At 43.5% G+C, this 12,834-nt stretch overlaps 1 protein-coding gene across 2 annotated transcripts in view; it reads left to right on the top strand.

The window, feature by feature from the left end:
- Positions 1 to 12,834, top strand: part of Fshr (follicle stimulating hormone receptor) — a 179,285-nt gene that overhangs the window by 125,098 nt on the left and 41,353 nt on the right. The window contains exons 3-4 of one of the 2 annotated variants that reach the window (XM_006985791.4): positions 3,299 to 3,373; positions 4,935 to 5,009. In XM_006985791.4, the coding sequence (XP_006985853.2) occupies positions 3,299 to 3,373; positions 4,935 to 5,009 (150 nt within the window). The remainder of the gene's footprint in view (positions 1 to 3,298; positions 3,374 to 4,934; positions 5,010 to 12,834) is intronic. The other variant, XM_016004279.3, reaches the window with a different exon arrangement.

Raw genomic sequence — 12,834 nt, 5'->3', positions numbered from 1 at the left:
CGGTCCAGACTTGAGTTTGGTTAAGGAGGTGTGTCCTGACATTAGACAGAATATCAGCATGAGTGCTGACCAAACCTAGTCATGAACCTGGAAATGCAGCTGGAGGAAGTGTCTTGTGGGTCTCACCAGATTTAAAGCCCCCTTGTCCAGTCCATCCCTTCATGGAGCTCTTCCGCTCAACTCCTTTAGATGTTCACACACATGCCTGCTGGGGTTTGCCAAGTAAGAGCTTTTCACTCACACACCCCCATTCACCAGCTTGTGAGAAAGGATGCTTGCACCCCAGATCCACAAGTCCCTGAGGTCTTCATGCCTCTCTGAGATGGCTGTTTCACCCCCCTCACCCAACTGCTCTGGCCTCTACCCTACAGACATCCTCCACGGCACTTTTAGACCTCTACATCTAAGTCCCAGGTAAGCGGACAGCATTTCTACCTCAGCCTGTTTGAATGCATGCTGGCTGCCTGTGAGATTTCCTGAGACAGTCAACTGAGCATTAAAGCTGTATGAGCGTCTTCCCAGGAGGCCAAATAATAGCATGTTTCATCTGTGAGACACAGTACAAACATCAAACCACCCTGTCTCCTCACAGGCTCTGGCTTCTGCATAGTGGGCTTTATTCTACACAACCTTCAGACTTCTCCAGAAGGAGAAAAGCTGGGGTCTGAAACATAGAGTGTTTTATGCCAAGCCATCATTAATACCAAAGACAAGCTTCACTTTAGTAATAGCATGGAGAGGGCAGGTTTTTTTGTTTTTGTTTTTTTGTTTTGGTTTTGGTTTTTCAAGACAGGATTTCTCCACGTTGTTTTGGTGCCTGGATCTTGCTCTGTAGACCAGGCTGGCCTCGAACTCACAGAGTACTGGGATTAAAGACATGTGGCACCACCACCCAGTGAGAGGGCAGGTTTTAATCCATGCTTATTTTTAAAGTAATTCATTAAAAGAATAAAAACAGATCCATAACAACATGCATAACAACCAATTCAATTTTTAAAAAAATAGCCAATAACAACCTGAATGTCAGATCTGAAACTTTGAAACTGTTACATGAAAACATGGGTAAAACACATCAAGATATAGGACTCCAATAGCATAAGAAACCCACAAAACTGACCTCCCCACCAAAAAAAAAAAAAAATTAGTTTGTCACGACAAAGGAAACAATAGCCAGAGTGAAGAGAGACTGCAGACTGGGAGAAAGTCTTTGCCACCAGTCCATCTACATTGGATTAATATCTAGAAGCAAATAAGAACTAAAAAAGAGACCTCCAGTCAATGAGCAGACTAATCAACCAGATTGCTATGGGATGTCCTTCTGTACACTGTGAATATGTGTTGCTCTGATTGGTTGATAAATAAAGCCGTTTGGCCTATGGCAGGGCAGGATGGAGCCAGGCGGGAAAATCCAAGGGAGATAGAGAAAGGAGAGGAAGGGGAGACGCCAGCCACTGCCATGAGAAGCAAGATTTAAAAGTACTGGCAAGCTACGATCATGTGGCAAGTTATAGATTAATAGAAATGGGTTAAGTCATAAGAGCTAGCTAGCAAGAAGCCTGCCATAGGCCATTAAATTGATAATTAACACTAAGCCTCTGAATGATTATTTTATAATCGGCTGCAGGACCTCAGTGCCGAGCAGGACAGGAGAAATCCTCTGACTACAATAGTTCTAAAGAAAAAAATGCAATTGATTAATAAATATTTTTAAATATTCAAAATCTTAAACCACCATGGAAATTCAAATTATAACAGCTTTAGTATTCCATCTCACCCCAGTCAGAATCACTATCCTCAAAAAACAATTTACTAATTCTGGCAAGGATATGGAAAATGTGGTAACCTTATACATCACTATGATCATGTAAACTGGTACCATCACTATGCAAATCAATATATAGTTTCCTCAAAAAAATTGAAAATGGAAATACACTAAAATAGAAATACAGTATGGTCCAAAGATGCCAGTCACTCCTGGGATATACTCAAAAGATCCTAGGTCAGCATACAGCAGAGATAGTCAATTGTCCATGTTTATTGATGCAGTATTCACAACAGCCAAGATCAGGAACCAGCCTAGAGTCCAGTGATGGATAAAGAAAATGTGCTACATATACATAGTGGAATTTTGCTCAGTTGTAAAAAAAAAAAAAAAAAGTGAAATTATAGAAATCACCAGAAAATGGATAGAGCTAAAGTTGACTGTGCTAAGGGAAGTAAACCAGACCTGGAAAGACAAATATCACATGATTTCCCTCACACGTAGTGCATAGGTTAAATCTGTGTCGTGTCTGTACCTGTGTGTATGCGTGTGCGTGCGTGCGTGTGTGTGCGTGTGTGTGTGTGTGTGTGTGTGTGTGTGTGTGTGTAGTTGTAGGACATGAAAGGACAAATGGGACCATGAGAGGAGAGAAAATGTCTAAAGGGAGCAGGAGGGAGGGGCAGTGAGGGTGGTGGGACATTTGTGCTATGAAAACATAAAGTGGGCTCCCTTGGGAGGGAAGAGGACCTGTCAGAAACGGGGTGGGACAGTGAAGGGTAGTGGGAATGCAGTAAGAATGATACATACGCATATATATCCTATGTATCTAATGATATATATGCATCACACTGCCATTTTGAAAATGCCATTTATTTTATTCTAACAAAAACTGTAAAAATACTTTTAATTAAGGAGGAGAGTAAGAATGACAAGGGGGAATCAGGGAGAGAGGGGGGTGGGGAGCAAGAATGAGCGTCTACATTCTCCAACTCCACAGCCAGTTTAACAGAGAGCCTGGCTCCATAGTCCAGAGCAGGTTTAATGACACACAGCCCACTGGCTGAGTTCATTCCCATTTTTAATAAAGTGTCATTGGCACACGTCTCATTTCCTACGGTTTCTTTGGAGTTTCATTGCTTGTACTGCTTTAACATAGATCAAGCGATCCGCAATGCCAATAGGTAGTTACTATCTGGGCCTGAGAAAGTTTGCTGACCCCTGACCTAAGGAACTTGGTTTTATTTCATCCTGTATATTTCCCTAAATACTTTCGAGCAAGTCTCCTTCAGGCTTGGGTTTCTACAGCTGAAGAGTATCTAATCACCTAACGACCCACTGCCTCGGATTTATTTTCCCACTGTTGTGTAAACATTAGCATCTAGTGTGTTGGTTTAGACTTATTACTATCGCTGACTTGAGGAAAAGAAAGCAGTTTGGGGTCTTAAGAATCCTCCTAGGCACAAGGCTCTAGTTGAATCCTTGAAAGGTCTATGGAGGAAAATGGAACTAACCTGAATTATCTTTCTTTTGCTGCAGAGAGATCTCTCAGAATGATGTCTTGGAAGTAATAGAAGCAGATGTGTTCTCCAACCTACCCAAGTTGCATGAAATGTAAGCAACATGCCAGTGCATGCGTGCGTGCGTGCGTGCGTGCGTGCGTGCGTGCGTGCGTGCGTGCGTGTGTGTGTGTGTGTGTGTGTGTGTGTGGTGTGTATTAAGGAGTTTATTTAGAAATGGCAGCCTGGTTTTTTTTTTTTTTTTTTTTTTTTTTTGCCCACTACTTATGGTGGGACACTTCATACTGCCTTGAGGCAGGGGGAGGGGCTTGGACCTGCCTCTGCTGAATGCACCAGGCTCTGCTGACTCCCCATGGGAGGCCTTACCTTGTTGGAGGAGGGGATGCGGGTGGGAGGAGGGGGGAGGGGGATCTGTGGTTGGTATGTAAAATGAATAAAAAATTTCTTAATTAAAAAAAAAAAAAGAAAGAAATAACAGCCTGCATATTTGTCAACCCGTTCTGCCTCCTACCTCATTCCTCCTCATTTTCATTCCGGTCTTGTTCCTTTTTTCTCTCTCCACCTGCCCTCACCTTGCCCTAGTTAGAGAAAGAGACCTGATGGGGCCTGAAGGTCCACGAAGGATATCAGAGAAACGACCCAGCGGCCCAGTGTAAAGCACGCCTTGGCGCCGTCCACTGGGCAGTGGGGCTAATGAAACAGTTCTTGCATCTCTCTCTTGCATGGGGAAGTACTCATCCTCATGCAACACTGGCTGTGTTCAAAACGATTAATTGCCTGGTACTTGGCTCTGGTTAGCTACAGGTTACGGCAACATGAAAGCTAATGAAACAGGAAGGAAGTAATTAACAAGAGTATCTCTGCAAATATACATTGATCCAGGGAGATGAGAAAGAAGACAGGTTCTCTGCGGGAATCCGAATGTGAACCGTCTCACTTCCAGACTATTGATCAGGACACAGCACAAGGCTAAAACCACTGGGCAGAAGTCACCATTTCCCATCTGCCACGAGGAGTCACTTCCGTCAGCAGAACAGGGCTTGAGGGGACAGGGGAGGGACCTCCTGCCAGGGGCTGGAACTTGGTGCTTTAAATCAGAGGCAGAAGTGGCTTTTCTCCCAGATTTTGGTTTTCTCTTTGCCAATTGATTTCTATTTCTTTAGTCTTTTTGCTACCTCACCTGCATCCCTTTCCGGCCCCTCTTCTTTTCTCCATTTCTGACTGGTCTGAGTGTCCTCCTCTTGTCTTCATACCTTTCACTAGCTCAGTTCCCCCAAGTTAGTGTCGCCTGCCCCTTCTTAGTGTACCCCGGTTCTGGGAGATCTTATTAGGAAAATCCTCAGCTCTCCTTGTGGTTAAAAATGGACTGGAGGACGGGTACCAAGTGATGAGTGTTAAATGGACAGGGTTGGTACTCAGTTTACACAGATTTATACAATAAAGGGTCCTACATGCTTGCTCAGTGTTTGCTGAAATGATAGCTAGATAGAGGAATAAATGGATAGACGGATGGACGGATGGATGGATGGATGGATGGATGGATGGATGGATGGATGGATGGCTTGATTATTTACTGACATGCTCTGCGTGACATGAAAAATACCATGACACTCTTTGCTGTTCAAGTCACTTACACGTACCTTCCTCTTTTACAGTAGAATTGAAAAGGCCAACTCTCTGCTGTACATCAATCCCGAGGCCTTCCAGAACCTTCCCAATCTACGATATCTGTAAGAGCTCATACATTATGGCATTCCTTCTGTTATTAAATTATGCGTTCTTATTTTAGTCAAATCTCCAGTTGCTACTGTGGGAATAATCACTTTTTCATCAAGGATGGGCAAGGGTTACCAAACAAAGGTGGAGAGACAGATGGTCATAAGTTTAGTTTTCTTTAATGAGAAAATTCTTCCACTAACATAATTGCATTTTGTTTTCATTTTCAAGTGAAGGATGTCTTTCGCATTTACAGGATTGTCATGCAGACCTCTTATAGAACGAGGTCATAACTTAGGATTAATGAGATGCAATCAAACTTTCTGCTATCTTTCATTTTGCAACCTTGACTTCAAAGAGATTGTTTGTCTCTCTTGTTTTGCATTTAAGTATTTTTTCTCAGATAGATTGCAATGTTTTATTTTGTATGTTTTAGTCAATAGCTGTCATGGCATTTTATCAGCAGAGAGATTTCTGATGTCTGAACTCCATCCTATGACCTGTCCACACCAGCAGAAACAGTTTCCTACCCTCAAATGACTTTACATTAGCCAAGGGCTGACAGATACTTGAGTGTTATGATGAGATCTTACAAAGTAGCAGACAAGAATCCAGACTCCGGAGTTCATCTTTCTGAGTCCATTCACAAGCTGTTTATCAGAGGCAAGGACTTAACCTCTCAGCTTGTTTCCTCATCAAGAGAATGGAAATAATAATGTACGTAGGTTATTAATGTAATGATGCTGCACAGAGGCTTAAAGAAAAAAACCATCTATCATTTTTTTACCTGTCTCAGTTGTTCGGCCAAATCAATATGCTGACCACGACTTGGTTTGCCTGACAGCAGCTAAGCTTACTAATGCATCTCTAGCCAGTCAGCAAATCATCTGGGGTGGGGCAGTCTCAATGGTCCCAGCTGGAGCAACTCAGCTCTCCTGCGATGATCACCTCCACCATGCTAGTGTAGGCTTATTTTCACTGAGACCCCAGAGTTCCAAGAGAGATATCTGAAGAGTACAAGCTTCTTCAGCATACATCCTGAATATCGCATTGTCTATTCTGGAGCATTTGATTAAGACAAAGGAGTTCAAAGAACCAGCCTGAATTCAAGAGGTAGAGAAATATGAGTTACTTCTTGACAGTAGAAGCTGTAGTCATGATATAGGGGTGTGGACACAGAAAAGGAAAATAGGCTTGAGACCGTCAATCCAAAGTATATCAGAAGTTTTTCGTTGTTTCTATTATCATGGGGTAAAAACCCCAAGAACCACTCAACAAAACCAGAGTGAATCCGAGAGTCTTTCTAAGGCCAGCCGGCAACTGACTGGAGAGAAACAGTCCTCATGGAGCACCCTCACTGCTTTCTGCTGGCAGCTTTGGAAGACAAAAGCCATATTCTTGTTGGCAGTTTCAGGGGAAGGGGAGCAAGCAAGCAGTTTAACAGAAGCATAAAGTAGCGATTAGCTGGGTCAGCTTGACTCAAGTCCCTGGGACAGGGTTGGGTAATTTTCTAAGGGGCTTTCCCACAAAAGGGAGTGTAAGGGAGAGGGGAGTGGGGTTGGTGTCAGTTCTGAGTCAGACTCTAAGGTCCCATATCACCTATCATTGTAGATATTCAATCAATATTAGTTGTTAATAATATCATTCTCTGGCCCTAAGTTTTGCTCCATACTAACTAGAGTTAGTGAGTATGATAAGAGGCACTGAGCCATTTGTGAACCTCAGCTCTCTGAGTGGGAACTAAGTAATACGATTCAGCAAATGAGAGTCCATCTTACCTTCCATGCCTTGTCTATAACAAGAGTCCCAGGATGTTCTGGAGAAGAAATAAGGTTGGTTACTTCTGAGTTCGTGTCACAGGCGGGGCAGCTTCATGGGCACACAGCACATGCAGTTACGTAGCTGTTTGCCTTTATTCTTTCTTCTTTCTCCTTCTTCCTTTTAGAAGATATCTGAGCAGAATACGGGGTCATAGACTCTTCTATAACAGAACAAAGAAATTCTAGAAGATGGAAAGGAGTTTCTGGGATATATCCATTGGCAAACTACCCCTAGTCCAAGTTCTACTGCAGAGGATAGACTCATGAACAAAGCCTCATGCACACATTTCATGACTTTTTAACGAAATAGCCTGTCCAAAAAAGAATACAGCATAACAAATAAACGAGGCCTGAGAGGATCATCACATCCGGAATTTGACTCGAGGGTTAGGAATATAGCTCAGTTGTAGAGTGCTCGCCTAACTTGTGTTAGGTCTTGGATTGATCCTAAGTATCATAAAAAATAAAACTAGAATTGGACTGGTCTTGGCCCACACATCATGGCCAGCACCATTCATTCATCATAATGGGGACCCTCAACAAAGGAGGAACTTGGAGAATGTAGATATGGAATTCACTGTACAGGAAAAGAATGGAGCAAGGGGACCTTCAGTAAAATAGAAAAGACCAAGTTCTGCCTTTGACCTTGGAGAAAGATGAAACCTGTATCAGTTTTCATCAAATCCAGCCTTCTCTGTGTGCCCTTTCTCACACTGAGATGAGCAGTTCTCTTCAATCAGTATCAGGAAAAGGTTGGCTTCATGGACACACAGTCTGGGAATTTGCTCAAATCTCTATGCTCAAATGGGTTCTATATTGATCCTACCTGATTCCTGTGGCTGAGATTTTAACAGAGAGATAGCAGTAGCTGGTTCCAGTCACATTGTGTTTAGGGAGATTATTCCTCAGTATATTTTTTTTTTTTTTTTTTTTTTTTTGGTTTCTCGAGACAGGGTTTCTCTGTGTAGCTTTGCGCCTTTCCTGGGACTCACTTGGTAGCCCAGGCTGGCCTCGAACTCACAGAGATCCGCCTGCCTCTGCCTCCCGAGTGCTGGGATTAAAGGCGTGCGCCACCACCGCCCGGCTTCCTCAGTATATTTTAAACCTGCTTTTTAAGGAAAGAAAATGGTGAGAAACTGGGAGAGATTTCATTATTGTCAAACTACAGCAAAATGTTATTTTCTTGATCAGTTCACACTGCTACAACAGAATACCTTAGGCTGGGTAGCTTAAATCACAAGTCAATATTTCTCAATTGTCTGGAGGCTAGAAATTTAACATCAGGTGTTCCCTGTTGAGTTCTTGGAGAAGGTCCTCTTCCTGGTTTGTAGACAGTTATCTTCCCATTGTGTCTTCACATGACCTCTTAGGAGTATATACTTAAAGAAAAAAGAGAAAATCCCATGTCTACACCTGCTTTTATAGTATCATACTGTGGTTTAGGGTTTCAACATAAGTTAAGGGAAAATACCCAGTGCACAGTAATGACGTAATTCTATACTGTCCCGAATCTTCTCACATCTGGAGTCCTGCAGCTCCCCCATAAGGAGACTGAGAATAGGAATTGTATATCTTAAGCCTTTTGACTTCTGGCAAAACTAAGCCTTCCCCAGATGTGCATACCACTTCAGCATGCAGCAGATGATACTCCCTGGAGGTTTAAACAACTCTGCCCTCCAACAGCATTTCAGCCAGCAATACACCTGTTCACGGCTCAGACTGCTGCTCTTTTGAAATATTTTCCAGGCCACCAAGACAGAGCACACAAAATGCACAGTGATCTCTTCATCTGAAATGTTCTATCAGGGAAGCAATATCCGATTAAGCTCCCATTCTGCATTAGTCAGATCTGGTGACCATAGCAAACTCTTTAAGATAGGGCGGTTTAAACAAAGAGAAGTTTATTTTAAAGATGGAGGCTGGGAAGTCCAAAATCAAGAGCCTGGAAGATTATGCTGCTGTACCAAGTCTCTTCCTGGCTTGCAGACGTCCTCTTTCTGCTCATCCTCAGGTGGCAGAGAGAGTGGACATGCACTCAACAAAGCAAGAATGAGCAAGAGTAAGCCTCTGGTGTTGCTTCTGACAGAGACTAACCCAGTAGGTTCAGGGTCCCACTTTTATCACCTTACTAACACATAAACATTGTCTCCTAAACATTTTCTCTCCAGACACAGTTGCAGGAGAATTAGGACTTGATGTTATAAGCAGGAGAGGGACACCGGTTAGACGCTTGTACACCTCCCCCATGCTTATTCCTCTTATAGCCATCCATACAGCTTTATGATTCAGCAGCCAGACAGAGACAGAGACAAGAAGTTCACATGTTCTCTGGGATGATGAAAACTTGTTTCAGAACACAGGAAAGGCACAAAGTGGATGAAGAAATTCAGTAGTGATGAGCTGCTGGTGGTGTGTTTCCAAGGTTGTTTTCGTCCGTTTTGGTTTTTGCTTTAGTAAGCCAGGATAAATATTTAGCATCAGAGCAACCAAGAGCAGGAAATTACCAGGGGGCGGGGATGAGGCCCCATTTGACTGGAGCATCCTAATTGCTGCACACATGCACGCTTAGAAATGTTTTTCTGAAGCTCTCCGTGTTGATTCCATTTCATGCTGTTCACTTGATAGCACAGGGTTCAGGACAACTAGAAATCAGCACTCCTCATCAATGCCTTCATGCTTCACAGAGGAACCTGAAGTTGTTAAGAAAAAGCTTATAAATAAAGAAATATTCTTAAACCAGAAGAATATGCACCAAAGGATTCATCTGAATGGATTTTTTTAAGTCAATATTTTATTTGCAGGCAATAGTTTTTTTCTGCTTTGCCCTCCTGCAGCTGACCTTTTATGTATGAAAGATTATCTATTGATCTGTAAATAAGGTTTATACAATATTCTCTTGCCTTTTCATCCTGTCAATGTAATTCCCAGGCAGCTGGGTGTTGTTCTTTGCTACTCAATAAACTATAATTCCATTTAGTAAGCATGTCACACTGCTACACAGCAGTGTGCCCCACCCCCAAGCCAAAACTGACAACCACCTTCCACTCAGATGTGTAAGCCATTAGAACCTTCTAAAATGCCTTCTGATGCTTCCAGGCCATTCACTTTCTACCATTCCAGGAGATTCCTTACAGAGACACCCCTCAGCAGTCCAGGCTGTTTTAGCCCAGCCTTGGTTAGAGGTCTTTTCTGACATGAATATGCACTGTTCCCACAAAACAGATCACCTTTGGTCCTCAGCCATGCTTTCCTCTCGATGGTGGCTGGAAAAGAGCCATACAAAGATCCAGTTTTAGAAACGGTGGCTAGCATATGCATGGTCCCTCTCCATTTGTTCCATCATTTGGGTTATGAATGGTCCAGTTAGGAAGAACTCACTCAGTAATTCATTAAAAAATAAGTGGGGCCATACTACATACAAGACTTTCTTGTGTATACCAAATATGACAAGACAGATGAAACATCTGGTTCCTGGAGCTCACATTCTCATTATAGAGATTAAATAATATTTAATTAGACCAGGTAACGATGGTGCTATCAAACATATATTTTGGAGAATGTATATATCAAAGAAAGTAATACTTGGGGATGAATGGCTGAGAAACCATGGAGTGAACAGCTCTCTGAAGGATACAGGAGCTATCTAGAGGTCGCTCTTACTTTAAGGAAAAGACTGCACTCCGGAACATGACAACATCTGTAGAGCTTGGGGTCATACTTGAGAGGATTAAGCAAGTGCCATGGAGTGACACATTGGAGAGGGACAATCATGGGCTTTACAAAGACCGAAGAGGAAGGAGTGAAGAAGCGTCCTGTGAGGAAAGGGAGCAAGTAAATACGTGCAACATGCAAAGATCACAGGTAGGGAGAAGCTGAAACCCATGAGAAAGAGACTGTACACCGTGAAGGAATGGGACTAGATGTTGGTGTGTGGGGCTGAGAAAAATTGGAGGGGAACCTGGGGCAGGGAAGGTTAGTCCTAACAAAGTAGGAAGCAGTTAGCTACTCAAGACTTTTGGGCAGCAGATTAGCATGATGGTAGTGACTGGATTGTAGAACATCCTACAGCAAACTGTACTCAAAGGAGGCCTGTTGCCATAAGCCAGAGGGAGAGTTATGGTGACCACAGTTGAAAGTCAATGAAAATCATGGTGGCCTGTCATTAACTTTGGGGCCACACGTCATTGAGAGTATTTTAGTCCACTCACTTCATTACCCTGACCTTCCACACAGCCATGTGATAGGTGACACTCATCAAGAAGCTAGTCATCTTACATGGACTGCGATTATTAAGATGAAATTATTAGCCATCTTCTGGGCTGTCAGCATTGCTTCTCAGGATGTTGCCATGACTACCAAGATGCTTGGACACAATGAAGACTCCAGGATTGCTTATTTTATCAGTAACCTGTCTTCCAAATTTGACTTTGCGTTAGCGCTGTCAACTCCGGGATAACACAGCTGTTCGAGGTGAGATTTCCATCTGAGCATGACTGTTCCCACAGACAAGGACCCCTTGTGATTGTAAATTGAGCGATATTTTTATGCTGCTAACCTCTCCTCCCTGTGCAGAAAGCTTTCTTCTGCAAGTGCTTGAGCCCTTTCCATTAGAGAGGAAATCAACTGATCTAGCATTCCTAGCAATGTGCTCAGGCCTTACATTCTTCCCAGAGTAATTAGCATTTTCTGTGTTTGTGTCTGCTGTATGTTTCTAGTGTAGGTATATGAGTGTATATGTATGTGCACAAGTGTACATGTGTGTTAATGCACATGTGAGTGTGGAATCCAGAGGTCTAACATCTTGCTTTAGTTTTGGAGACAGGGTCTCGCAACCCCGATTCACCAATTTGGCTAGACTGCCCAGTGATCTCTGTGCTTCAACTATCTATTTGACTACACACACACACACACACACACACACACCTTCAGACTCTGTGTAATGTAATTTGCTCAAGATAGTTCTTAGAAATCAGGTGCGTCCTCCTCTCATTACATTTGAGTATAGCCTCTCTCTCTCTCTCTCTCTCTCTCTCTCTCTCTCTCTCTCTCTCTCTCTCTCTCTCTCCTCCCTCCCTCCCTCCCTCCCTCCCTCCCTCCCTCCCTCCCTCTCTCTCTCTCTCTCTCTCTCTCTCTCTCTCTCTCTCTCTTTCCTCACTAAAAATCAGACTCAGGAACAGGTCCACGGTGAGCACAAGTCTCAGATTAGCTGAGTGGAGCTTAACCTCAGTTTCTTCCTCATTGCCAGGTCCATCTTCCCCACCCCACCCCTAGGCAGTGACACATTAACCCTTCCATGTTTCTCCATCTGAAAGAACAGAATGAGCAAAATGTGCCTCAAAAGGCTGGCCTGGGGAGAAAATGCCTCTAACTCCCCTAAGATCTCTTTCAGGTGTCAGGTGCTTGATTCCACACCTGTAAGTGTCACAAATCTGGGGCTCTCAATGTGACACCTGTCCAGAATCCAGAAGGGCAGAATCTCTCTGTAGGACAAGGAACCCTTGTCAGAACATGACAGACCCCTTCCTTCACTTCATATGAAGCTCCCTTTCCCTGGGCTATAAATGTCACAGTCTTGGAGGTGCACTGGGAGACTCCAGCCTGCTGAAGCTTGGCTCCTGTGCTAAAGGACAACCATAGGATGCATTCCTGCTACATTGGTCCCTCACAAATAAGCAAAACTGCCTCACCAAAGCCCTGGGGGACACTGGCTATGGGGAAAGCCTGTCAGAAGCAGATAGCACCCAGCAGCCATTGGAGGTGGCCTGATATGGCCTATCTCGGGTTCAGGTAGAACCAGAGACCATAGCAAAGCTCTCACCAAAGGACCTATAAACTACTGCTTCTTACTCCAGCTCCGGCAGTGTCTTTACTCTAAGATACCTTTAGACGTGCAGTTATCCCTGGAGAGGACACTGGATCATGCCAGCATCTCCATAAGAATTGGCCAGAGGATGGTGTAAGCAGCGAAAGTAGACAAGACATAGAACAAAGGCACAGAGTCAGACGAGTTGGTTCCCCC

This window comes from Peromyscus maniculatus, chromosome 22 (genome assembly GCF_049852395.1).
Source record: "Peromyscus maniculatus bairdii isolate BWxNUB_F1_BW_parent chromosome 22, HU_Pman_BW_mat_3.1, whole genome shotgun sequence".
Lineage (NCBI taxonomy): Eukaryota > Metazoa > Chordata > Mammalia > Rodentia > Cricetidae > Peromyscus > Peromyscus maniculatus.
The sequence above is the reverse complement of the archived record's forward strand: the minus strand, read 5'-3'. Positions and strand labels throughout refer to the sequence as shown.